Genomic DNA, 27,483 nt, shown 5'->3' with positions numbered 1-27,483 from the left:
AGTGAATATTTTGACTCTAATTGGAGTTTAAATCCGTATTTGGAAGTTGGCATGTGAATGTGATGCATAGATCACCTCTTGTTAATTTTGGGGCGTGATTTATCCAGTTGCCATTTTTATGTTGTACCACGGATCTCTGAGTTACAAGACAGATGAGGAAACAGAGTTTTAAAAGACAAATGATCAGAATGAGAAATGACTGCAAAACTGTTATCTTTATTGATCCAAACATAGTTCAGAGGCCTTCAGTAATATGATTCATGGAAGTGACTGAATGGACTGTAATCTATTTGCGTTCAGGTGCTGTCATAAAGCTGCGTAATGAAAGCACCAAATAACTATTAATCACTCTCCTAAATCCAAAATTTTCTCTTTGTGTAATTCAGCTTTGTTAACAGTACCTTTCTGTTTTTTTTAAAATCTTGTGCTGACGATATTCAGCTTTGTTTATTGCTTGTATCCTTGACATTTGATACTTTTAGCCTGGTCGATATGAATTGCGACAGTGTCAAATATATTAACTCTAGCTTTCACAAGAGCTTAACTATTTTATAAATGGCATAGCAATTATTGAAGTAGTTTGGTGCTTTTATAACATTTCAAAGGAATTTTAATTTTGATATTTCAGAGATAAATTTTGAGCATTTTACAATCACTTCCAACAGAAATATTTACACGGCAAAACGCTGTCGATGCTGGTTCTGTCTTGTTTCTCCCTCTTCTTCTCACCCCGAAAGAAGTTTCATTGCCTCTAGAAATATGGAAGTCTTCCAATTGTGGCACGTTGCAATATTTTGAAACTTGCCACCTTCTCTCAACCCCCCTTGCTCCTTAATCCCTTATTTCCTTTTATTAAGACTCTCCTTAAAGCTTGTCTCTTTGAGATGATTAGTCACTTGTCCCAGTATCTCCTCAGTTCAGTGTCTTAGTGGTTTAATAGTGTTACTTCATGTTTTGCTGTCATTTGGTTGGATGGCCATATTGCAGTGCAGGGTGATGCCAACAGCATGGGTTAAAATCCCACACTGGCTGAGCTTACCATGAAGGACTTCCTTCTCAACCTTTCCCCTCTGAGAGTGGACGGATGCATGGCAGATGCAGTTTAATGTGGATAAATGTGTGGTTATCCACTTTGGCAAGAACAGGAAGGCAGATTACTATCTCAATGGAGTCAAGTTAGGTAAAGGGGAAGCACAACGAGATCTAGGAGTTCTTGTACATCAGTCAATGAAAGCAAGCATGCAGGTACAGCAGGCAGTGAAGAAAGCTAATGGCATGCTGGCCTTCATAACACGAGGAATTGAGTATAGGAGCAAAGAGGTCCTTCTGCAATTGTACAGGGCCCTGGTGAGACCGCACTTGGAGTACTGTATGCAGTTTTGGTCTCCCAATTTGAGGAAGGACATTCTTGCTATTGAGGGAGTGCAGCGTAGGTTCACAAGGTCAATTCCCGGAATGCCAGGACTATCATATGTTGAAAGATTGGAGCAACTGGGCTTGTATACGCTTGAGTTTAGGAGGATGAGAGGGTATCTGATTGACACATATAAGATAATTAAGGAATTGGACACTCTGGAAGCAGGAAGCATGTTTCCGCTGATGGGTGAGTCTAGAACCAGAGGACACAGTTTAAAAATAAGGGGTAGGCCATTTAGAACAGAGTTGAGGAAAATCTTCTTCACCCAGAGAGTGGTAGATATATGGAATGCTCTGCCCCAGAAGGCAGTGGAGGCCAAGTCTCTGGATACTTTCAAGAAAGAGCTAGAGCTCTTAAAGATAGTGGAATCAAGGGTTATGGGGATAAGGCAGGAACAAGATACTGATTGTGAATGATGAGCCATGACCATAATGAATGGCCGAATGGCCTACTCCATCACCTATTGTCTATTGTCTATTGACTCTCTGGTTAAACCGCCACCAGTTGTGTGTCTCTACTAAAGAGAGCAGCTGTATAGTTCTGTGGTGCTATACTGATATTTTGTCAAAGTTTGATGCCTGGGTTTGGTTATGCTTTAAAATATTATCATCTACAGTCATTATTTATTTCCTTTTTCTCTCATTCTTCCTTCCTCTTTCTCCAAGTGAAGATTGACTCTTTCTGGCCGTTAGATATAACCTACCCTTGCTGGATAACAGAGGAAGACTCACGTGATAATTGTTCATAGCAGACTTTGACAAATATTGACAAGTTCTTTGAGGTTGAGGTGGGGTTTTAGTTTATATGTGAAAGTTGGAAGAGAAGGAAGATGAAGCAGGAAATTTATCTTGGGGAGCTTTGACCGATTAGGAACGCAGACAGGTACGTCCACATAATCTAGGATGATGCACTTACTACCACTACTGAGGGAATACTGCACTGTTGGGCAGGTGTGCAAAAATAAATAAATAAAAATTAAATCCAGTAGATTGAAGAAAACGACGCCTTCCCCCAATATCCAGAGAGTGCTCTCTAGTTGTTATTCTTGTGGTTGGTCAGTCCTCACCCACTGTCACCATCTTGTTAGATGTCATCAAGATTCACCATCACCAGTCCTTCTTGCTGGTATTCATCTAGGCTACTTGCCAGGAAGGATTTCCACATGTCATCTTAGACAGATGTATGGTTCAATCTTGATGAACAATAAATAGCTTTTTTATACGTGTCGTAATTGACAAACTACATTACATTTCAGATTCAGGATTGTCTGTGAAACATCAGGCTCAACTTGGAGTAGGTCTGCACAACATTTAGCTTAATTGGTGAACATTCAGGACAGTGTTGGAAGCATTGTACTCACTGGTGATTACATGGAGAGCTGGTTTGCTCCTCCCCAGGAACAGACCCTTTTATATCTTGATGGTTGGGGTTGATTTGTGATGTGTGATTTTAACCCTTTCAGGTTGTAACTGACTTTCATACAACAAATATTGTCATGGCTGTTTGCATTATTGGGCTCACCTTGAATATGACAGTTTTGATGCTTCTATTTGCAGTAAATCGTTTTGGAATCTTGAGATTATGAAAGGCACCAGAGAGAATGCATTTCTCTTTTCTTCTCTATTTAGAGGTCAGGAATGTGAAGTCAACCTTTTGCAGCTTTCCTCAACTGAAAAAAAAACAATTTTAAACAGAACAAGAATGGATGGTTCCAGGTCCATTGAAATTTCTTTATTCAGAGAGCGGTGAGCCTGCAGAATTCACTACCACAGAAAGCAGTCAAGGTTAAAACATGGTATGATTTCAAGAAAGCTTTGGCTGTAGTATGTGGGGTTGAAGGGAATCAAAAGATATGGGGGTGGCAAAGCAGGAACAAAGTTGGATGATCAGCCATGATCAAGGCAGAACAGGCTCAAAGGGCTGAATGGCCAACTTGTGCTCCTTTTTCCTGTTTCTGCACATATTCTGTCTTCACTGGATACACTGAGCAATCCAGACCCTTCTGTAAACTTTAGCATCCTTCCCACATTTCTCCTTTTCTCCTGAATACTTGCACGTGCACACATCCTACCATCCCTTGGGTTATTTCCCTGCTGTGACACTGAGTAGCACCATCTCTTGAGTTTTAGTGCCTGTGAGCTAGTACATGAGTCTGCCTGTATTGGTGGGGAGATAATTTGTTACATTCCTGGTTCCTGATGTGAGTCTTTGTTGAGCCAGTCCTGATCTTGGACATCCACAGTGATTACTCTGTGCAGTTAAATAGTTGCTTGCCTGCTGAAAGCCACTGATGTATAGAATATCAACAAGCACATGTGAACTCTGAGCTGAGTGAGATTAACTTCCCTCTGTAGAGAAGGGGAAAGATTGCAAATGATAGGGAATAATTCTTCTCATTTCTAAAGCAGCATTCACAAGTCAGGGCATTGGGATGATTATGCCATTGTGTTGATGCCTCTGGGTTAGTAATCTGGACATCAGCCTTAAAACCAAGGGGACCTGGGTTCAAATCCCATCAGGGCAGCTGGTGAAAGTTGCATTTAATTGATAAAATTGGAATTGAATCTAGCCTCAACAATGACAACCTTGACACTTTACCATTGATTGTGAAACCCCATCTGATTCAGGATGTCTATTAGGGAAGGAAATCTGCCATCCTTGCCTGACCTGGCCTGCTTATGACTCCTGACTCTCCATAATGTGGTTGAATCTGAAATGGCTGAGCAAGCCACTCCATTCAAGGGTAATTAGGGATGAGAAACTGGTCTTGCCGGTAACCCCCACATCTACTGAAAGTCTTAAAAAAAACACAAGCTAATGAGGTAGGAAACATACCTCGTATTTATAAAGTGGCTTTCTGTAAAGCCATCACATGACAACTGAGCCCGTAACAGTAGAGTGAAAGAGCTGTAATCTGCATTTCTTTTAGAATTGCTGATGTCTCAATGATTACAGATAGTAAAGTACCTTAGAAACTCAGGTGTCAGGTACTCTTCTGAGGAAGAGTCACTCGACCTGAAACATCAACTTTGATTTCCCTCTAGATGTTGCCAGACCTACTGAGCTGTTCCAGCAATGTTTGTGTTTGTTTCTGATTTACAGCATCCCAGTTCTTCTGGTTTTTACTGTTGTAATGGTTGATTTATCAGTGCTTCACAGGACAAAAGTTGGATGAGGGAACCTCTAATCCTATTGATACATTTTATTTTTCTTATTCATGGGACATGGGCATAGCTGCTAAGGCAGCGTTTTTGTCCAGCCCTATTGCTAATGAACGATGAAGTCAACCATGTTTCTGTGGGTTTGGAGTCACTTACGCTGGTTCAAGTGAGGATGGCAGATTTCCTTCTCTAAAGCTGATGAACCAGGTGCGTTCTTCTGACAGTGGACTGTGGTTACCTTTTTTTATTCCAGATTTTTGAGTTCAAACTTTACCATTTGCTATAGTGGGATTCAAACAACTTGTTCCCAGAACATTAAACTGGGGTTCTGGATTACTCATCCAGTGACATTACCACCTCCCTCTTTACTGTTGTTTAAGGTGTAATTAACAGATTCGAGAGGTTGGTTGAAACAATCTCTTCTGGTGGGAAGAGTCCAGAATAAGGGGACTTGCTGTTAAAACTTGAGCCAGACCATTCTGAGATGGTATCAGGAAGTCTCCCTCGTACAAATGGGCAGAAGTCTGAAAGACACTTACTCTGTTTTCCACCGTCAGCTGTGTTCTCTTTAAATAGCTGAAGATGTTCAAGGTGCTGAATGGTTGCCTGCTATTCCTGTGATGAATTATTTTTTATTTCTGTTGGCTGGCTTTAGATAAGTATTAATATTTTGTACTGCTTCAAATAGATGTGAATTGCAGTCGGGGCCGCAGAAGCAGACTGAAACCAGAGACATTGACTAGAGGGTCACCAGAACAGAAGGCAAGAAGCAAAGCAGTGTCACCTGATAATTTGGGATCCCTTTCAATGAAGGCGTTAGGCATTAGAAATAAAACTAACAACAGGAAGGAAAATCATCATGGCTGTCAAAAGTTCCAAACTATGACTAGCTTGAGGTTTTCTTTTTTTAAAATTTCCTTGTATTTGTCTCATTTAATTAAGAACAGGGAGGGTAGTTCACTTTGGGACAAGATAACACCTTCAGGAATTTGGAGGATATCTGGCATTGTTTGACTGCCCTATATACCATTTCCCTCCAGTCTTACAGCAGTCACATTGTTGCGTTCCTCCACTTGCTGTGCCTTGTGTGTCCCTGATATCCTTTGCACTAATTCAATCCCGAAACCCTCAGCCTTGCGCCCCTTGTTTAGATGCATTCCTTAATTATTTTGGCCACCGATGCATCTGTGGCTTGATGTCAGATTTTTGTCTGCTCTCCTCAGTGAAGTTGTATTTGGATGTTTTGCTTTATTAAAGATTTAAGAATGCCAGTTATTGCTGTGAGATTCATGTGACAGACATTGGACTGCTGCCTCGCAAGTGTTTGGGATCATCAAAATGCCAGCATCTGCATCCCATCTGTTGTTGTGCTGATCTGTGTCGGTTATCTGTTCCCTGAAGGATTAAACTTCTAGGCCTGCTTCGATTTCCTCAGTTTATCTCAGTGAAGACTTCAAAAGTGCATCCACTCCTGCACCTTCCTGCATCCAAACCTCACTCACCTCATCCCAAAGCTCGCTGTTGCTAACATATTTGACCAACTCTAGGTTGATTAAAACCTTGGGTGGCATGGTGGCTCAGTGATTAGCACTGCTGCCTCAGCGCTGGGGACCCAGGTTTGATTTCACCCTTGGGTGATTGTCTGCATATTCTCCCTGTGTGTGCACATTTTTCCTCTGGGTGATCTGGTTTTCTCCCACAGTCCAAAGACAGGCAGGTTAGGTGGATTGGCCATGCTGAATTGCCCCATAGTGTCCAGGGATGTGCAGGCCAGGTGGGGTTAGCCTTGGAGAATGCAGGATTACAGGGATAAGAAGGGGGTGTGGGATTGAATTGGTTGCTCTTCAGAGGGGTGATGTAGTCTCAATGGGCCAGATGGCCTGCTTCCACACTGTGTAGCGGTTCTCTGATTAATTTTTCAATCTTTTGCTGTTGCTGGGTCAAAATCCTGAAGCTCTACCCTAACTGCATTTGACTGCTTTTTGGTATGTTTATGGAGCTGCCCCATATGGTCTACTGTGATTTGAGGATGTGACTCACCACTTTGTCCTACAGTGAAACAATTGCTTGGGGGCTGATAGATGATTCCTGCCTATGAATTTTCCTTGAAATTCCTTATTTCCACTGAAACTGATTCCATATACTGATCTTTTCCATTGCCAATAGGGGAGGTGCTGTTGTGGTCTGGTGTACTGACCTCTACATTGCAGAGACTGAGTGCCAGCTCCTCGATACCTACCTTCCCCTGGAACTTAACGCCACCATGGCACAACAGGCCATAGCATCAACTATGTCATTAAGCTCATTTCATCTAATGATTTCCCTCCCACTGCTGTCTCCAAGCTGATCATCCCCCAGCCCCACACAGCTTGCTTCTACTTGCTTTGAAAACCCACACATAGGACAGCCTGGGCAGACCCATTGTTTCAGCCTGCTCCTGCCACTCGAACTCATCTCTTCCCACCTTGACTCAGCCTTCTGTCCCCGGTCTACTACTTGCCAATGCACATCTGTGATTCCTCTGACACGCTACCCCAGTTTCAAAGTTTCCAGTTTACCGGCTGCAGCCATCTCTTTACCGTGGACGTGCAATCCTTTTACACGCCCGCCCTCGCATCAGGATGGGCTCAGGGCTCTTCGCTTCTTCTTGGAGCAAAGACCTGAACTGTCCCCACCCACCACCACCACCACCATCCTCCACTTGGCCAAGTTCGTCCTCACCCTCAACAACTTCTCTTTTAACTCTGAGATCGTAGGAACAGCCGATGCTGGAGAATCTGAGAAGGGTCCTGACCCGAAACGTCAAGCTACCCTGCTCCTCTGCTGCTTGGCCCTCTGTGTTCATCCAGCTTCACACCGTGTTATCTCTTTTAACTCCTCTGATTTTCTTCAGGTAAGAGACGTAGACAGCATGAGCCTCAGTTATGCCTGGCTCTTTGTTGGGTGCGTGGAACACTCCTTGTTCCAGTCCTATTCCAGCCCCCCCACACAACTTTTTCCTGCTGTATTGATGATATCGTTGGTGCTGCTTCCCCCTCTCATCCAGAATTGGAAAAGTTCATTGATTTCGCTTCCAATTTCCACCCTGCCCTCACTTTCATCTGGTCTGTCTCAGACTCCACCCTTCCCCTTCTCGACATCTGTTTCCATTTCTGGGGATAGACTGGCCACTGATACTCACTATAAACCCACTGACTCCTACAGCTATCTGGACTGTATATCCTCACACCCTCCTTCCTGTAAAGACTCCATCCCATTCTCTCAGCTCCTCCATCTCTGTCGCGTATGTTCATTTTGAGGCCAACTTTGACAAGGGAGCCTCTGAAATGTCCACCTTCTTCCTCAACTGAGGATTCACCAGCTCCCTGGCCGACAGGGCCGTCATCCAGGTCTAACCCATCTCCCACACTTCCGCCCTCACCCCTTCTCTTCCCTCCTACAACAGCAATGGGGTTTCCCTTGTCCTTACCAACCATCCCACTGACATCCACATCCAGAAGGTCATAAAGTGCCATTTCCGCCATTGGTTGTGAGGAAGGGTCACTGGACCCAAAAGGTTAACTCTGAATTTTCTTCATAGATTCAGTCAGACACGCTGAGCTTCTCCAGCAATTTCATTTTTTGTTTCTGATTTAAAGCATAGAACATAGAAAAATACAGCACAGTACAGGCCCTTCGGCCCACGATGTTGTGCCGTGGAATAATCCTAACAGCAGCTGCAGTTCTTTCGGTTTTTATTTAAACCTTTATTTATTCTAATTTAGAAGGATAAGGATTGACCTTCTTGAAATGTAAGAGATTCTGAGGAGGCTTGATGGATACATTTTGAGAAGATATTTCCACTAGTGGGGGAAAATCAAACTAAGTGGAGTAGTTACTAGAATAATGGGGCACTCATTTAAACATGAGATGCAAAGGAATTTCTTCTCTCCGAGGGTCGTAAATGTCTGGAGTTCTCTACCCCAAAGAGTTGTCGAGGCTAGATCACTGAAAATATTTAAGAAGGAGGCAGGTTTTGAAATCTGAGTTGAGGGCTATGATGAGTTGGCACAAGTGGTTTTAAGGCCTGGAGCAGATCAACCAAGATCTTTATAAGGGGACAAGCTTGAGGGGCCAAATGACCACCTTCTGGTCCTACTAATAGTGCTGTAAAATGAGTTGGAAATGAGACCTCGCCACTCGCTTCTTTCTGTGTGAAGCACCTCGATGTAGTTTTCTACAGTAAAGGTACTATGTAAGTGTGAGCCGTTGTATTTGCATGAACAAAGAGTTCACTAAATGGCCACCATTTAACTGACCAATGCAGAGGTGAGGCAATTTTGTTTTTAAGCTGTAAGGGGAATGCGTTGCCAGAAAGGGTAATGAAAACAGATTTGTAGAACATAGAACATAGAACAATACAGCGCAGAACAGGCCCTTCCGCCCTCGATGTTGTGCCGGCCTGTGAACTGATCTAAGCCCATCCCCCTACACTATCCCATCACCATCCATGTGCTTATCCAAGGACTGTTTTAAATACCCCTAATGTGGCTGAGTTGACTACATTGGCAGGCAGGGCTTTCCACACCCTTACCACTATGAGTTCATAGTAACTTCCAACGAGGGAATTGTATAAATAAGCACATAGGAAGCATTTGCTGTGTTTTGGAAAGGGTCAGGGGGGTGGAGGCAACTGAATAGCTATGACAGAAATAAGATCAGCTGAATGGCCTCCTTTTTTTTTACTGTATCATTCTTGGAGTGAGCAGCACTGACCCATATTGCCCTGTTGCTGATCATGCCTCCAATCATTTACAAAATACTGAGCAATGGTGCGTAAGTAATATACACATTTGCAAGCTTGAAGAATGCCTTAAATTCAGCAGGTTGAGGATGCCAGGAGTGGTATAAGGATGCAATGTAAGTGGGAATTGTTACACAGTGCACTTCAGGGCAAAATGGAGTGATGGCATTTATAAAAACTTCATAGAGATCAGGATCAGAGCACACACCCTGTAGAGTAAGGGGCTGCCCAGTTATGACTGAGATGGGCAGGAACTGCTTCTAGGAGCAGTGAATCTGTGGAATTCCTCCCTGTCAAGGGTTGCTGAGTATATTCAAGGACAGGTGGACAGACTGATTTTTCTGAAATCAGTAAGAGGATCAAGGTTGAGGTAAAGTTAAAGTGGGGATAAGGAATATCTGATCAGCCATGATCTTCAAAGGTGGAGCAAACATTCTTGTGGAATACGCACACAGTGCACGTTAGAGAAGTTGAACAAATGCAAAACACTGTGGATGCTGGATATAAGAAATAAAAACAGAGAATGTTGGAGAAACTCAGCAGATCTGGCAGCATCTGTGGATACTGAAATGGAGTTGACATTTTGAATCCAATATGACTCTTCAGATCAGTATCTGGAGGTGTACACACTGCTGGGGGTTGGTCTGATGAATGAACATAAATTCTCTGTTTCTAATATAATGTTATTAGAGCCGTTGAATATTTCCTATGTATTTTTTTCATCCAACCCCACATCACAAAAGAGAGAGCATTGAGTGTTTTCGTGGTGTGAGAATTCGTTCGTCTCGACGCTTGGTATCAAGCTAATCACAAGTTTAATTGTGACTCAACCTGAGATAGTATCCAGAAAGGAAGGATAGCGGACTCAGTGGCACATGTGTGGGATGTTAGTACGGATAGAAGGTAGTCAATTACAGGAAGTTTGAAATCATCTGTTCCACGTCTGATAGGACTATTATTGACAACATAGTGTTTCCTCTGGGGCCACATGCAAATATTAGAAAGGTGACGTTTGGTGGGCTCTTACTTTGAAAAACTCAGCACCCCCTATCTGAATGCCTTTTTGGTGAGGGCAACTTGCAGATAATGCTGTGCCCTTGAGGTGCTGTGAATATGTTCATGTGGAACTGACAAAAGTTTACCATTTGAGATGCAAGCGCTGCATTGGGGAGGATGGGCATGGAGCCAAATAGTGTCTTTAACTGCCTTCCTCCACTGTGGGCCACCACTCTGTGTTCACTTGATGGTTTCTGACTGGGATAGAAGAGAGAATGGCCACGTGAGGTCAGTAATTTTCCAGTTGGAAACTCAATTCATCTATTTGTTACCAGGGATATGTGTATGTGCTCTGAAAATATCCAATCAGTGACTCAGCAACTTAAACACCACTCAGTGTGATGATGTCATGGGGACTTGGTAGCAGAGTAAGGAAGGACATTGTAGGAAATAGACTTGGGGCTCTTAGTGCTTCTGATGTAGATCATGCGCTTCAAATTTAAGTGTTGCTGAGAAAAGGTACCATTTTTGTCAAAGGATCTCTTTTCATTTGTTGTCCTGCTTTATCTTTTCATTGGTGTTTCTTATGAATTCTTTTGAGTGCAAGACCGAAAGCTTTGACAAAAAGTATTTTCTCAAGCAATAGTCAATTTCTGCTTAATCAAACTATTAAAACTTCATTATTTGCTCACTGAAATATTTATTGTTCAACCAGAAAGGTGGATTGGCCTCATATGTACAATACCACTGCAGGGTTGAAAGAGTCATAGTAGGAATATTGTACTGTATTGAAATATTATTTAAGGTGAATAGCACAGATGTGTTTAAGGAAAAAAGGAACAGGGGAATGTGTAGGGGTGGCATGGTGGCTCAGAGATTAGCACCAGGGACAGGGTTCAGTTCCAGCCTCTGGCACCTGTCTGTTGGAGTTAGTAAGAACTGCAGGTGGTGGATAACTGTGGAGCTGGAGGAACACAGCAGGCTAGGCAGCATCGGAGGAGCAGGAAAGTTGACGTTTCAGGTTGGGATCTTCCTTCAGAAATTGAGAGGGGGAAAGGAGCTGAGAAATAGAGAGAGGAGGGGTGGGGCTGGGGACGGTAGGTGAGATGGTGGTAGATGAGTGCAATAGCGCGTGGTGGTGATTGATCAGTGAGGTGGTGGGGTGGATAGGTTGGAGAGAAGATGGACAGATCAAGGAGGCAGGGATGAGTGGGAGGGATGGCCATGGGATGAGGCCGTGCGTGGAGAGATTTTGAAACTGGTAAAATCCACATTTAGACCATTGGGTTCCCAAAGTGGAATATGAGGTGCTGCTCCTCCAATTTCTGGGGGGTTGTCATTGTGACACTGGCGGAGGCCCAGGATAGACATGTCACCCAGGGGGAGGGAGTGGGAATTGAAGTGGTTCGCAACTGGGAGGTGTTGTCGTTTGTTGTGAACTGACCGCAGGCGCCCTATAAAGCGGTCTCCGAGTCTCTGCTTGGTCTCGCCGATGTAGAGGAGGCAACATCGGGAGCAGGAATGCAATAGACTGCGTTCGACAGGTGAACCTGCACATCCATCAATGTGGAAAGTTTCTTTGCCTTGAACAGAGGTGAGCGGGGAGGTGTAGGGGGCAGATGTAGCACTTCCTGTGGTTGCAGGGAAAGGTGCTGGTGGTGGTAGGCTAAGTGGGGAGTGTGGAACGGATGAGGGAGTTGCAGAGAAAGTGGTCCCTCCGAAAGGCAGGTAGGGGTGGGGAGGGACATATTTCTTTGGTTGTGGGGTTGGATTGTAGGTGGCGGAAATGACAGACGATCTATTGGATACGGAGGTTAGTGGGGCGATATGTGAGGACAAAGGGGATTCTGTCTTTATTTTTGCTGAGGGTACGGGATGTAAGGGCAGAGGTGCAGGAAACGGAAGAGATGTGGTTCAGAGCATTTTCAACCACCAAAGGGGGAGGAGTTGCTGTCCTTAAAATAAGAGGACATCTGGGATGTTCAGGAGTGGAATGCCTCATCTTGGGAGCAGACGCGGCAGAGGCAGAGGAATTGGGAGGAGGGGATTGCATCCTTGCAGGAAGGTGGGTGGGAGGAGGTGTAGCCAAGGTAGCTGTGGGAATCGGTGGGCTTGAAATAGATGTTGGTTTCGAGGTGGTCACCAGAGATGGAGACAGAAGTCCGTGAAGGAGAAGGAGGTATTGGAGATGGTCTGGGTTATTTTGAGGTTAGGGTGAAAGGTATTAAAGTTGATGAACTGTTCAAGCTCCTTGTGGGAGCATGAGGCGGTGCCAATACAGTCATCATTGTAGCAGAGGAAGTGGTGGGGGATGGTGCCAGTGTAGCAGCGGATGAGGGACTGTTCCACAATTCCTGTGAAGAGGCAGGCATAGCTTGGGCCCAGGCGGGTTCCCATGGCCAACCCCTTAATCTGTAGGAAGAGGGAGGAATGAAAGGGGAAGTTGCTCAGGGTAAGGACGAGTTTGTTAAGCGGATAAGTGTGTTGGTGGAGGGGGACTGGTTGGGCCTGCAGGAGACGAAGAAGCAGAGGGCTTTTAGGTTGCCCACGTGGGGAATGCAAGTGTACAGGGATTGGATGTCCACAGTGAAGGTGAGGTGTTGGGAGCCAGGGAGTTGGAAGCCTTGGAGGTGGAGGTTGTGGATGGTGTCCCAGATGTAGGTGGGGAGTTCCTGGACTAGAGGGGAGAAAACAGAGTCAAGGTAAATGGAGATGAATTCAGTGGGGCAGGAGCAGGCAAAGACAATGAGTTGGCTGGGGCAGTCGGGTTTGTGGATTTAGGGAAACAGGTGGTGTTGGGTTGGGGAACGATGAGGTTTGGAGGCTGTGGGTAGAAAGGTCACCAGAGGTGATGAAGTTGTGAATGGTTTGAGAGATAATGTTTTGGTGCTCGGGAGTGGGGTCGTGATCAAGGGGGTGGTAGGAGGAGGCGTCCGAGAGTTGACACCTGGCCTCGGCGATGTAAAGGTCAGCGCGCTATACCTCTATACTGCAACCCTTTATCTGTGGCTTTGATAGTGAGTTTAGGGTTGGAGTGGGGGTGGGGCAGAGGTTGGAGTGAGTGAGAGGGGTGCAGAGGTTTGGGCGATTGATGTCTCGACGTCAGTTGGAGATGAAGAGGTTGAGTGAGTGTAGGAGGCCTTCGGGTGGTGTCGAGGAGGATGAGGGTTTGTAGAGGGAGGGTTAGACTTGCGATTAAAGAAATGGGCGTGGAGATGGAGGAAAAAGTGTTCGACATCCAGATATGAATGAAATTCATTGTGTGGGTGAGCGGGAATGAAGGTAAATCCTTTACTGAGAACATTCTCCACATGCTTGCGTGGGTTTCCTCCAAGTGCTCTGGTTTCCTCCCACAGTATGAAGATGTGTCGGTTCAATGGATTGGCCATGCTGAATTGCCCAGAGTGTCCAGGCTGTGTGGATTAGCCATGGGAAGTGTAGAGTTACAGGGTCTGGGTGGGATGCACTTTGCAGGATCAGTGTGGACTCGATGGGCTGAATGGCCTGATTCCATGCTGTAGGGATTCTGATATTAATAGTGTGAGATGTAGTAAGGTGGAAGGAGTCCTGTGAGCATTGCAAACGCAGGCATCAGCCATTTGCGCTAAACATGTGTTTTGACTGTCATGATTATGCCCCTTGTTGCTGGCGCTGTACACCTGTCAGTGCTGCATTTATAGACATGTTCAGTTCCTCAGGATTCATAGCTGGCCACTTGGGCCCAGGTATCTGGTTAATTTGGTGAAGAGTGTCTGCAATGGTGTGCTGGGAGTGAGCATCAAAGGGACCTGAAGGAGAAAGAAGCAGTTTGGGATGATTAGAATGATTGAGCTGTGCGAGTGTCATATTTTGGTTGTCTGGACTGTTTTTAATACAAGAGTCCACTTGTGTATCTTTCTATCATGCTGGGTGGTTGTGTGTAATGGTGAGCTGTTAAATCTTGGACATGTCAGACTGCTGCTGCAACTGGAGGAAACAGGTGCTAATATCCAGCTTGAAATTGGATGAAAGGGTAGCTCCGGTATGTGGAATGGGTATCAAACTGAGATGTTACAGATCCATTGCTGTATCAGATATTTTAATGCAATATTCTTGTTTCTAAAACAGACATCCGACTGGAGCAAATACGATGATCGGTTGATGAAGGCAGTGGAGAAGGGAGATGTGGATAAAGTTACATCGGTTCTTGCCAAAAGAGGAATAGTCTGCACTAAGTTGGATGTGGAGGGTCGATCAGCGTAAGTACCCATCGAAAAGCATTGCTCCAGCGCGTGGAGTCATACAGCACAGAAACAGACCCTTCGGCCCAACTTGTCCCAGGGCAACCAGATTTCCTGAGCTAAACTATCCCCTTTGCCAGCATTTGACCCATATCCCTCTAAACCTTTCTTATATGTGTGCCCATCCTGATGCCTTTTTTAAATGTTATAATTGTACCAGACTCCTCCACTCCCTCTGGAGCTCACTCCATCCATACAATACCCTCTGTGTGAAATATTTGCCCTTCCTGGTTCCTTTTTTAAAATGTATCCCCTGTCTCACCTTAAACCTGTGTCCTCTAGCTTTGGGTGCCCCTACCCTGGGGAAAAGACCTTGATCTTTTTATGGAGGTTTATAAAATCATTAGCGATATGGTGAATAGGCAAGGTCTCTGTCTTACACTTTACCTTCATCTGTCTTCTTGATTATTACTTCAAATAACTCAGTCAAGTTTGAGACATGTTTTCTCATGCACAAAACCATGCTGATTAGGGTCCAGGCCCGAAACGTCAGCTTTTGTGCTCCTGAGATGCTGCTTGGCCTGCTGTGTTCATCCAGCCTCACATTTTATTATCCCTAACCAGTCCTTGCCTTTTCAAATGCATGTAAATCCTGTGTCTTAGAATCCCTTCCAATAACTTATCCACCACCGATGCCAGGCTCACTGATCTGTAGTTCCCCAGCTTTTCCTTGTAACGTTGCTTAAGTAATTGCACAACATTAACCACCCTGCAGTCTTACAGCACCTCACCCCTGGCTGTTGATGATATAGATATCTCTGATATCGCTTCCCTAGCTTCCAACAAAGTCCCAGTTCAAATTCAGAATGTATTCAATTTCACGTTCTTAACAGATCTGTTCCATTGGCAGCCAAGATCTTATTACTTCACAGATTATGTTCTGGAGTTTGGTTTGTAAACCAGTAGAATCACAGAACCTGCACATTGTATTATCATGTATGTGCACATTTCTTTTGCTGCTTGTTCAGTCAGGAGACTTAGGAATGTGTGTCTTCTCTGTTTTCAAAACCTGCAGCTCTGTCCACCCTACGCATGGTTTTTCACCCTCCCCGGCACCTTTTGTCCCCAAGTATATTACTCCCATCTTGACCATCCCCAGAGTCTTCTCTCCACTGCACCCCACCACTCCTTTCTCATTAGTGGGAGAGTGGCTGGCTTTGATTTGTGTTTATTGTCGGTGTGACTGTGCATTCAGCAATAAGGACGATTTGGAACATAATTGACCGGCTAAGGTCAGCAACTGGTGATGAGGAAAAATCGTGATCACATTCCTGCTCTGGAGCCTTACAACACTGTTTTTTCTATCAAAGCTGCAGTGTCACCAAACATCTCACGTGTTTGTTTATACTGCACCATGTAGTCGAAAATTTTGCATCAGCTTAATTGTAACTTGTCAGTGGGTTGAATGTGTCTTGTGAGAACGGTTTTCAAATCCATGCATCCTGTTCTTTGAAGCACTAGTCACTGTTTCCCAGCTGCAAAAGATCACAAATTATGAATTGAATAGGAATACAAAAATTGTTAGGAAGGGAAAAAAGCCATTAAGTTTAGCGATAATATGTCATCAATTCTGTGCCCCTGACTTGACTAAACTAATTCTGTGTAATGGTTCAAGGACCTTTTGTGATGCGAAGGACATGGAGTGTTGCTTAAGCCGGTGTACAGTTTGAAAAAATTGTAAACCTTGTGCTGTTACAACAAATTCTGCTTGAGTAGCACCTTATTGGTGAAATAATATGCCCCAAGACATTTCGCAGGGGCATTATCAAATAAAGCAGGAAGGTGGTTTTTGAGTCAGTTGATGAAAAACTTGGCCAAAGATTTAGGTTTTATGCAGCATCTCAGAGGAAAGATATGGTGACACTGGAAGGTTTTAAAGAGGCATAGGGAGCATGTAGAAAGTAAGTTTACTCCTGGGGAGGAATAGAGAACTAGGGGGTTACTGTTTTCTTAAAACTGACCGATCACCCTCTTAAGACAAATGAAGGTTTTCTTCTGAGGGTTGAGAGACTTTGGAACTCTCTTCCTTAAAGTGCAATAGAAGCAGAAAGCTCTCCTTTGAAAATGAAGCAATGTAAATTTTTGATAAGGAAAGAGGGCAGCAGATTACTGGGAACAGTTGGGATAATGGAGTAAGTGGATTAGTCATGATCTTCATGAAGTGGCACAGCTTCTAGGGGCAGATTTGGTCTACTGCTTCTAATTTGTTCATTGGGCCTCCTGTGTATGACACACAAGTTAGTGACAAGTGCAGAGTTTGACCAGCCAGTTGTCAGATGGTGGAGGGGATGTTCAAATTTTGTGAATGCCCTCCCCGTTGCCTGCATGGCAGCCTCTGACATGGTGATTTATGTGGGGCTGGGGCTGGAGCAGCTCACTGCCAAAGTAACTCATTGCAAATCTAGTAAATGGGAAGAGGCTTTGCAATGGGAGGTAGTGGGAGGACATAACAGGCATGTCACAGCAATGAACCACCATGGAGAAGAATTGGGACAGGAGGAGGCCAGTTGGAATCCAGAGCCTCTTGTACTATGATCTGATTGAATGGCAGAACTCTGTCCCAATTCTCCACATCCACCTTTGCCCCCTGTCCCTGGTACCTTTTGATGAACAAAAGATTTTTGATCTTCAATTTAAATGTAACAATTGATCTAGTGCTAAATCATAGAATCCCTACAGTGTAGAAAGAGGCCATTCGTCTTATTGAGTCTGCACCGATCATCTGAAGAGTTCCAGCACCCCACCCTATCCCTGTAACCCTACAGTTCCCATGGCTAATCCACCTAGCCTAAACATCCCTGGATACTATGGGCAATTTACCATGGGCAATCCACCTAACCTACACATCTTTAGACTGTGGGAGGAAACTGGGCATCTGGCGGAAACCCAAGCAGACATGGGGAGAATATCTGTGTGGTGTTTGCACAGTCACTGAAGGTTTGAACTCTGGTCCCTTTCGCAGTGTTAAACCGTGCTGCCCTAATTACTACTTGTGGAAGTGTTTCAGATTTCTTCTGTTTGTGTGAAATAATATTTCCTAACTTCACTGCTGAAAGATCATAGAATCCCTACAATGTGGAAACAGGCTCTTTGTCCAAAGAAGTCCACAGCTATCCTCAAGGCATCCCACTCAGACCTATTCCCCAACAACCCATCTAATCTACATATCTCTAAACCCTACAGGCAATTTAGCATGGCCAATCCACCTAGCCTGCACATCTTTGGACTGTGGGAGGAAATTAGAGCACCCGGAGGAAACCCACACAGACACAGGGAGAATGTGCAAACTCCACACGGACAGTCGCCCGAGGCTGGAATCGAACCTGGGTCCCTAGTAATGTGAAGCTTCAGTGCTTACCACTGTGCCACCTGGCTCTAATCTTTATGCAATGGTTCAGAGTCCTAGACTCCGTAACCTGCAGAAATAATGTTCCCCTCTCTCCCTCCAGAGAGCAACAAGTTCAGTTGGAGCTATTGGCTCTGGGACAGAGTGAGCAGAATAGAGAAGGAGAGCTGAGCTTGTTCAAGAGACTGGTGAGTTAGAAATGAGGGGGTATGAATGCAATGTTTGCTGAATCCTGACTCTTCCTGTCACTTGACAGTAAGAAGAAAAATGAAATTAAGTCCAGTACTGTCTCATGTTTGTTTCAAGAAATGGTAGGTATTCAGTGCCAATACTTCAATTCTCTTCTTACTTTCAGACAAGCTTGGTTAGTAACCTCGGGATTCATCTTAACGAGTAATTCTGTAATTACTGGTGTTCAGAAAGTTTTAATTGTTGATGCATTTGTTGTAAAATGGTCAGAGGAACATTAAATATATTTTCAATCTCCCTAGAGAAAGGCTGATGATTTGAGTAGTACAGATTTCGAAAGAATGAGTGTTTTCAAAATCGTTCGTGTTTGAAGTGTGTAGTTACTCGGCAAAATGCAGAAACATTCTTGACACTGACCCATTTAAGTGGCTGTTTGTCTGCTTGTGTAGATAAATATATAGTAAGCTGTAAGCTAAATAGTGACGGGCCCATTCAGCCAAAAAGTTTCAGGTGGAATTCTTGGTGCTTAATTTTTTGATATTTTGTTGAGGATTTACCTTATTAAACACTGCGAACTCTAGCTGGGGTGTAGTAATTGAAAACCACCTATGCAGTGCTGTGCCAGAGCTTGTCATCCAGAAAGGGGTGCTTAATCAGTTTTTAGTGTTAGTAAGGTCAGGCTCACACTTGTGCCAATTTGGTGTTCTCAATTTAGTTACGTTGTTCTTGGAATAAATTTGGCCTCAAATGTTACATAATCAGATCATTAATGATGTGTGACTTGATTGTTCAAAGTAGTCTTGCAGCAACTTTAAAAGGGGAAAAACTTTTCGGTGTTGGACTGTTCTTTTTGTTGGCTTGTGCAAATGTTGTTTCTGGGAAGTTCTCCCTGTGAAGGAAAGGCAGTTGACAAACAGAATACAGAGAAAGCTGTCCAAATTTGATTCCTCTAGTTCTGTCCTTGTGGATGTTGGTTTCAATCTTAATTGGAGCCTTCATGAAATCTGAAGTGCACTGATGATATTAAGCAGTTGGACCCTGGTGCTCTTTTTGAGGTCATGCCAGTCAACGGTTGACCAAACAGAAGACTGTGATCAAGGGTTCGTGTGTGGTTGAAGCCATTTGTGAACTTGGGACCTTTTCAAAAGGAAATTTGAAAAATGTTGTTGAGAACAAAAAATGCCGCACATCACAGCAAGTCAGGCAGCATCCGTGGAGACAACAAGCTAATATTTCCAGTTCAGATGACTCTTCATCAGAACAGTATGTAGAACAATAGCAATTTGTAAGAAAACAAAATGGAGATGTAAAAACATGCTGTCTGTGGTTCAGATTTTAACTTTTCGGTTTCTGTTCCTTTTCAGTTTCCATGTTGCAGCTGCCAAAGGAGATGTTCCCTGCATCAATGCAATGTTGTCCCATGGAGTTGACGTTGTGGCGATAGATGCTGCAGGTAAATATGTTACAGCAGTGCTCATTATTAAGCCTTGGGTTATCTACTGTGTATCCTGCATACAAAAGTACTTAATGGATGGGAAAGTGCTGTGTGATATCTTGAAGCCATTAAAATATGCGTTGTTTCTTTATGTAGAGTCACCCAGTCCAGCAGCTTCATGCTGTTGTTTGTGTTCCACAAAAGCTTCATTGTCTTCTCAACCCATCAATATTTCAAAACAAGCATTTTGGATTTTGGTTGGCCCTTGGTATTCTGAAAGTTAATTCTAGTGTGAGAATTTCAATCGTAGTGTGATGGAAGCCCATTTTCATACTTCTCCCTTTGAATGCAGCAAGGTTGAGTGGATAAGACTTTTAACCTTTTTTTAAATTTCTTCATGGGATGAGGGCGTCACTGGCTATGCCGCATTTATTGCCCATCCTTAATTGCCCAGAGGGCAGTTAAGAGTCAGCCACATTACTGTGGGCCAGCAGTTACGTGTAGCTCAGACCAGGTAAGGATGGCAGTTTCCTTCCCTAAAAGGCATTAGTGAACCAGATGGGTTTTTCCCGCAATCAACAGTGGATTCATGGTCATCATTAGATTCTTAATTCCAGATATTTATTGAATTCAGATTCCACCATCTGCCATGGCAGGATTCAAACCTGGGTCCTCAGACCATTATCTGAGTCTCTGGATTAACAGTCCAGTGACAATACTACTGGGCCACTGCCTCCCCTGCACCCATTGTTTTCCGTTTATTGACCTTTGAGTTTATATTTTGCTATAATCTCCATATTTGCAGTTGAAAACTTTATTTTTAATTCCTGGAAGGGGCAGTGGAACCAGCAAGTATGCATTTACTGTTTCTTCCCTCATTATGTGGCTAGTTCGTGATCATTGATTTCAGCAGTTATTATTTAATACAAGTTGATCCTTGCTGACATTCCCAAAAATTAAACACACAGGATTCTATTTGAAGCTGTTTCACTAAATGGGACCCAGTGTTATCAAGTGAAGAGCCATCATTTATCTATTTACCTCTACAAATAGACAGCCACATAATTAGTAGGTGTCAAGAATATACATTTTGCTGAATAATTGAACTTTTCAAAAATGAATGGCTTTGGAAAAGCTCATTCCTCCAAAATCTCTCTTACCCATAAGTCATCAGCCTTTCTGTACGCCAATTTTAAAAATATATTCATAATTCCTTGAGGACATTTTACAACGGGCTCATCAGCTGATTGAGAAACATCTGTATAATGGCTGGTTCATAAGTGCCTCACAGCTGTTTAATTTTGCAGCTGACTAATTTGCGAGACCAGATCAGAGGAGATGAAAAGTCAGCCTGTTGTTGTGGGAATGCAGTCATGGCAGATTCTCTTCTTTGCGGGAAGGGTTACAACTTAAATGAAAACTCTGCCAAACAGGTGTAAAAATCAACTTTTATTTGTTGCTTTCCAAAGCTTGTTCAGTCTCTCAATTTTCTGACTTTACTTTGTAATAACACCATTGGAGCACCATCACCACAAAAAAGATGGCTCACCACTTCTGTCTTCTCAAGGGTATTTGAGGATAGGCCCCAAATGCTGACCTTAGCAACACCCTCAACCTGTGAATGAATTTAAATTCAAAAAGCTTGCACTCTGGTTTCATGACACACCACCACCTCCTCATTACTAAAAGGAAATCATTTGATATTTTTGAGATGCTGCTTGGCCTGCTGTGTTCATCCAGCTCCACGCTTTGTTATCTCGGGTTCTCCAGCATCTGCAGTTCCCATTATCTCTGTTATTTTTGAGCCTCGTGTTTTGAGTATCCACACAGTTGCTAGTGGGTAATTCAAATGTTCAAGCTCCTTTCATTGTTCTATACCTCAACTCCATTCATCTGCAGATCTATTTCCCTCAATACCTTGCCTGACCAAAAAAATATAATTTTCTCATCTTGGAAGTATTCATTTGCTCCCCAGCAAGCCTTTTGCAGGAGTGAGCACCAGAATTTTGTTATGTCTGGGGGTAAAAAAAAGTTTAGATTTCACTCTCAAAAGAAAAGGTCTAGCTATACTTTAGAAGTGTGCTGAATTGTTCTGGATTCCTTGACCAAACAAAGCAGTGTCACTAAGTTGGTAAGGGAAGTGAGGCTGGGTCATTTGATCCCTTGAGCCTGTATTTGTGCAGTTTTAATTTATTCATGGGATGTGGGAACCCACTGGCTAGGTCAGCATTTATTACCCATCCTGGGCAATCAGGAGTCAGCCACATTGCATGTCTGGAGTCACATTTCAGTCAGACCAGGTAAGGACAGCAGATTTCCTTCCCTAAAGAACATTAATGAACTAGATTTTTCTGGCGATTGAAAATTGTTTAATGGTCATCAGTAGACCTTTAGTTCCAGATTTTCAATGTATTCAAATTCTGCCATGTGCTATTGTGAGATTTGAACCCAGGCTACCAGAACATTTACTTGAGTCTCTAGGTCACCAGCCTCGGGACCTGATGCCATGAGGCCGCCATCTTCCCATCTGGCTGACTTTAATTTACACATTTCCTCAAAATATCCCCCCAACCTTCTAATTTCAAGGGGATGCAGATCAATTTTTTAAGTCAACTTTCCTCCTAATTCAAGGCTTTAATCTCTATCACCCTAGCCCTTTAAGAGGTCAGTATGTTTTTGAAAAGCTTTACAAGTAACAAATGAGTATTGTACTTCTGTGATAGCTGGTGAGCAGCCTGTCTAATAATGCAATTCAGAAGGCACTGAAGAGAGACAGTAAGAACTGTCAATGCTGGAGTGTGAGATAACACAACACGGAGCTGGAGGAACACAGCAGGCCAGGCAGCATCAGAAGAGCAGAAAAGCTGACGTTTTAGGTTGGGACCTCCCTCCCCCATTTCTGAAGGAGGATCCTGACCCGAAACATCAGCTTTCCTGCTCCTCTGATTCTGCCTGGCCTCCTGTTTTCCCCCAGCTCCACACTGTGTTATCTCAGAAAGCACTGAATCTCTCCATAGTTCAACCTGTCGTCTCACTCCAAAGCTGCACTACATTTGGTTCATGGCAAACAATTAAACTAGGTTTGCTCCACTACTAATTATTATTAAGGTTTTGGGAATGGAGTTTGATTCCATATTGTTTCATGGGAAACTTAATGAAATAGTTAAAATATATTTTAATTATGTTTTGGAATGGTTTTACAAACATTGCATAAGTTCTGTTTGTGAAGGCAGCAATAGATTAAGGCCCTTTGTGTTTGTACCCGTTCAGCTCGACTGTCTGTCTGCATCATGTAACTCGTATTTTATTGTGCGCCTTTATGAGAGGCCTGAAGTGGCCTCAGCTTTCTTCAGTTTTGTTGCCTTCAAAAATTGTTCTCTTGGGTGAAGCTCTTCACTCTCCATCACTACAAATCCTGGAATTATCCCTTCGCTCGCTGCCTGGTGAAGTTTTGTCTTTGAATACAGATGACCAGTTGGAGGCGGAGCTCAGAAGAAAATGCTATGCAAAATTGTTCTGTACATTCACATACACTTGTCCCAACAGCCCCCCCCCCCCCCCCCCCCCCCCGCCCCACCACCATTCCGTTCCACGGTTTTGAAGGAATCACTCCCGCTTGATTTTGAACATGTGCATTCCAGGAAATGGAATTCTGTGAATTGTTTGATTTTATTTGCTAATTTGTCTTCCTTAACTTTAGATCTGTTCCTAATCAGAAACAATATTACAATAGATTTGCAGTTTGAACAGGCCATTTGGTTTCTATCCATACAAACTTCCTTTTGCGTGACTTTGTCTAGCAGTGCTAATATAATCCTGTTTTTCTTTCTCCATTGTCTTTTCACCTGAACTGCACCTCTATGGTAACAAGTTCCACATACCCAGTCTGGGTATTGTCATTTCTACTGAAATCTCTTGGATTTATTAACTACTGTCTTATTTACCTACAAGTGGAGACATGTTTTTCTGCATCAATCCTGTTGAGCTTCATTATTTTGAAGTCCTTTTTCAGGGTCACCCCTCTCTTTCCTAGAAAAAAAGAATCTTAGAATCCTATGTTACAGAAAAAGCCCCTTGGCCCATCAAGTGTGCATTGACAAAATCTACTCTAGTCCTACTTTCTAGCTCTTGGCTCGTAGCCTTGAATGTCATAACATTCCAAGTCCTTAGCCAGATACCCTTTTTATTTAAAAAGGGTTGTGACGTTTTGCACCTCCACTACTGTCCCACAGAGAGCATTCCAGATTCCTGCCACCCTCAGAGTGAGGAAGATTTTCCTCAAATCCCCTCTGAACCTCTTGCCTTTCACCTCAAGATTATGCCCCCTGCTTATTGACCCTTAGTTAGGAGACCCAGTCTGTATAGGCTTTCCTGATAGGTAGACCTTTTAGTTCCTGGATCATCCTTGAAAATCCTTTTGGATCTTGTTGACATTTATGTGTGGCTATACCTTTAAACAACTTATACACCGTGCATTAGTTGCACTTGTTCTTTTGCATTGCTTCAGGTCTGATTCCTCTGTGCTTCTGTTTTAGTATTGAGATCAGTCCTCATTAAGCAGCCTACTTGCTTCAATGTGATACTTGTTTCTAGATGTTAGAAAGACCTTGATTACAATTTTTGTCTGTTTCCACAAATGTAAAATAACTTTGAAATAGCTGCACAGAGGCTGGTATTCCCATCACCAACTTGCCCTTTTATTTACATGTGCACAGTATATGTGATCAGCCTGCTCACAGTCAGCCGTTGAAGTCAGGAGACTCACTGAAACCCCTTTTTAAAATAAATTTAACCTATTTTTCCTAATCATTCTGATGCTATTACTTTCCTCAGGAACAGATGAACTTGAACCCAGGTCTCTGACAGGCCTCTCTTGTCTGCAGTGGTGGTGCCCTCTTGTGTGCGCTGCCACTCCCCAAGAGGGCCCTGACAGCCAAGGCTCCCTGATTGTCCCAGGTTAACTATCCCAATCAAGGATCTCATAGTCAAAAGATCCATCTGGTTCTGGATGTGAGTTTGCTCGCTGAGCTGGAAGGTTAGTTTTCAGACGTTTCGTCACCATTCTAGGTAACATCATCAGTGAGCCTCCGACGAAGCGCTGGTGTTACGTCCCGCTTTCTATTTATCTGGTTAGGTTTCCTTGGGTTGGTGATGTCATTGGAAACCTAACCAGATAAATAGAAAGCGGGACATAACACCAGCGCTTCGTCGGAGGCTCACTGATGATGTTACCTAGAGTGGTGACGAAACGTCTGAAAACTAACCTTCCAGCTCAGCGAGCAAACTCACATCCAGAACCTCAACCTGAGCTACAAATCTTCTCAAAACTCACTAGATCCATCTGGTCCCAATCATTACAAACTTTACAGCTTCATAACTCCTTCTGATTTCAGTAAAGCATCCATTAGAACTTCAGAGGAGTATTATCAAACAATATTTGTCAGAGAAAGGTATGATATATTAAGAAGAAGATGAACAAAAGCTTGGCCAAAGAAGGATGTTTTACAAAATGTTTTAAAGGAAAATGGAGAATCTAAGCGAAACTACCAGAAAATAGGTCTTTTAGTGTTGGTAGGAAAAATGAGTAAAGTAAAGAATGTAAAAGAACTGGAGGAGTGTAGCGATTATGGGGCATTGTAAGGCTGTAGTGAGGAGTCCAGTTCTTCAGGTATCCTTTGACCATTGCCACTCCTTAAATCTTAGATGTCCATTCTCTGGTTGGTGAGTCAGAAGAAAGATTAGGAATATATTGACTGCTTACTCTTGGGAGTGGTAAAAGTTGTGTTAGCCCCAGGGGAAATCTGGGTAAGCTGTTAATGTTGGATGGGTGGGTGGAAGCACTGAGTGAAATATTTTTGTGACTTCTTGCTATGATAAAGGGACCTGTTTTTTTAAAATACCCAATTTAATTTTTGTTCAGTTCATTATGTAGCTTAGCCATTGTAGCACCGTGACTGGCTTAAAGAAATATGAAGTAACAGCCACTTCTCACCGTAATCGTTCGTGCTGGTGAGTTTGAGTGTGTGAAAATGAGGAAGCTTCCAGATCTGGGTACCAAAGACCTGCTTCATTTGCATCACAGCAGGCAATGTGCCATTGCATCTATTATGACTTGCCAGTAAAGTGGTCAGACTGGCATCTTAATCTTTTATAATGTATTTCCTGTAAACTCTTCTTTCTTTTTTGTTCTGTTTTGAATGGACTATAATGTAAGAGTGATTCTCGGCGAGCCAGATGACCAATTCCCAGGCTCTGCTATTGTTGCTATGTAGCCCTGTCCTAACTGGGACAAGCCATAGTAATGCTCCTAATTGAAGAGTTTGTTCTTCCATCTCGTCTGTTAGCTTGTGAGAAAGAATTTAATCTCCACTTGGCACCTTCCTTCAACAGCGCAGCTGTAATTAGGAGCAGGGTGTGTTGGTGTGGAGCCACATCCTGACTCATTAGAGCATGGTGAGTTGCAACACATTTTTCAGTTACTTATTTCGGAGGAAACTGCTTGCTTTGGGGAGGAATGGAGCTGAGTGAACCAGGCATTTTTCTGGGATCAGACTCCATTTGTATTGACATTGCTTGAATAGCAGCAGGCAATCAGTAGCTGAAGAGAATCAGGATTACAGTTGTATTTGCTACATTACACTTAAGTGTAATGTAGAGCTGCACATGTGTTGTTGGGAATAATTAAAGATAAAGACTTCAATTTCTATACTGCTTTTCATCATCTCAAGATATCTGAAAGAGCTTTGCAGCCATTGAATTGTAATCACTGCGTAAGTGTTGGAACATTTTGCACAGCAAGCCCTCATTAACAATATAATGATGATCTTTCAGTGGTTGATAGTTGGTTGGAGAATGAACACCGACTGGGACATGGTGAAAATGCCCCCTTTTTAAAAAAAAGTTTGGGATAGTTGCTACCTGAGAGGGCAGAATGACTGAGATTTTACATCTTGGCTGAAAAATGATACCACCCACCCCTCTCACCTGCAGCATTCTCTCAGGACTGCACTGGGGGTGCCAGCATAGATTATGTACTCGGGTCCCTGAAGTCGTATGACCTTCAGATACAGAACGCTCTTGAAAGAACACATTACAGCAACCATTATGGCTGTCACCTTGATGCCATTGTTATAGATAAAGGAGCCTGCTTTGTGTTTATGGTTCCATTGTTGAGAGTGACTTTTCTTTCCTTTTTCCTGCAGGCCGAAGTGTGTTACATCTTGCTGCGCAGCACGGACAGCCGCTCTGTTTGCAGCGGTTACTCCAGGTATTTGGAATTACTTGTAATGAAAACAGAAAGCGTCGCAAACACTCAAAGTTTGTGGAGAGCGAAAAAGAGTTAACGGTTTGATTCGACTATTTCTTCGGAGTGAACATTGAAATCACCCTGTTGTATAATGACCCTGTTGGAATAAACATCATCCCAAATAATTCATGTCAACTCCTGGAAGTATACATACTCAATGGGAAAATTGAAATGAGCTTTCAAGAACTGATGTTAAGTGAGATCATGTTAGTGTGGAATATAGAAGTCAGAGTCAGAATCCCTGCAGTGCAGACAGAGGCTGTTTGACCCATTGACTCTGCACCAACCCTCTGAAGAAAACCCTACCCTATCCCCATGACCCCACAGTTATCATTATGAACCCACCTATCCTGCGTATCCCTGGACACTACGGGCAATTTATCATGACCAATTGACCTAGCCTGCACATCTTTGGACTGTGGGAGGAAACCGGAGCACCTGAAGGAAACCCACGCAGACACGGGGAGAATGTGCAAACTCCACACAGACAGTCACCAGAGGCTAGAATCAAACCTGGGTCCCTGGCGCTGTGAGGCAGCAGTGCCAACCACTGAGCCACCGTGCTGCCCA

The 27,483-nt window shown here is 43.5% G+C and overlaps 1 protein-coding gene across 1 annotated transcript in view; it reads left to right on the top strand.

Annotated features, from left to right (window-relative positions):
- The window catches only part of LOC125467282 (uveal autoantigen with coiled-coil domains and ankyrin repeats-like), a 157,122-nt gene that overhangs the window by 58,882 nt on the left and 70,757 nt on the right, over positions 1–27,483 (top strand). The window contains exons 2-4 of the mRNA XM_059639263.1: positions 14,465–14,595; positions 19,537–19,625; positions 26,810–26,952. Coding sequence (XP_059495246.1) covers positions 14,465–14,595; positions 19,537–19,625; positions 26,810–26,952 — 363 coding nt within the window. The remainder of the gene's footprint in view (positions 1–14,464; positions 14,596–19,536; positions 19,626–26,809; positions 26,953–27,483) is intronic.

This window comes from Stegostoma tigrinum, chromosome 33 (genome assembly GCF_030684315.1).
Source record: "Stegostoma tigrinum isolate sSteTig4 chromosome 33, sSteTig4.hap1, whole genome shotgun sequence".
NCBI classification, from domain to species: Eukaryota; Metazoa; Chordata; class Chondrichthyes; order Orectolobiformes; family Stegostomatidae; genus Stegostoma; species Stegostoma tigrinum.
The sequence above is the reverse complement of the archived record's forward strand: the minus strand, read 5'-3'. Positions and strand labels throughout refer to the sequence as shown.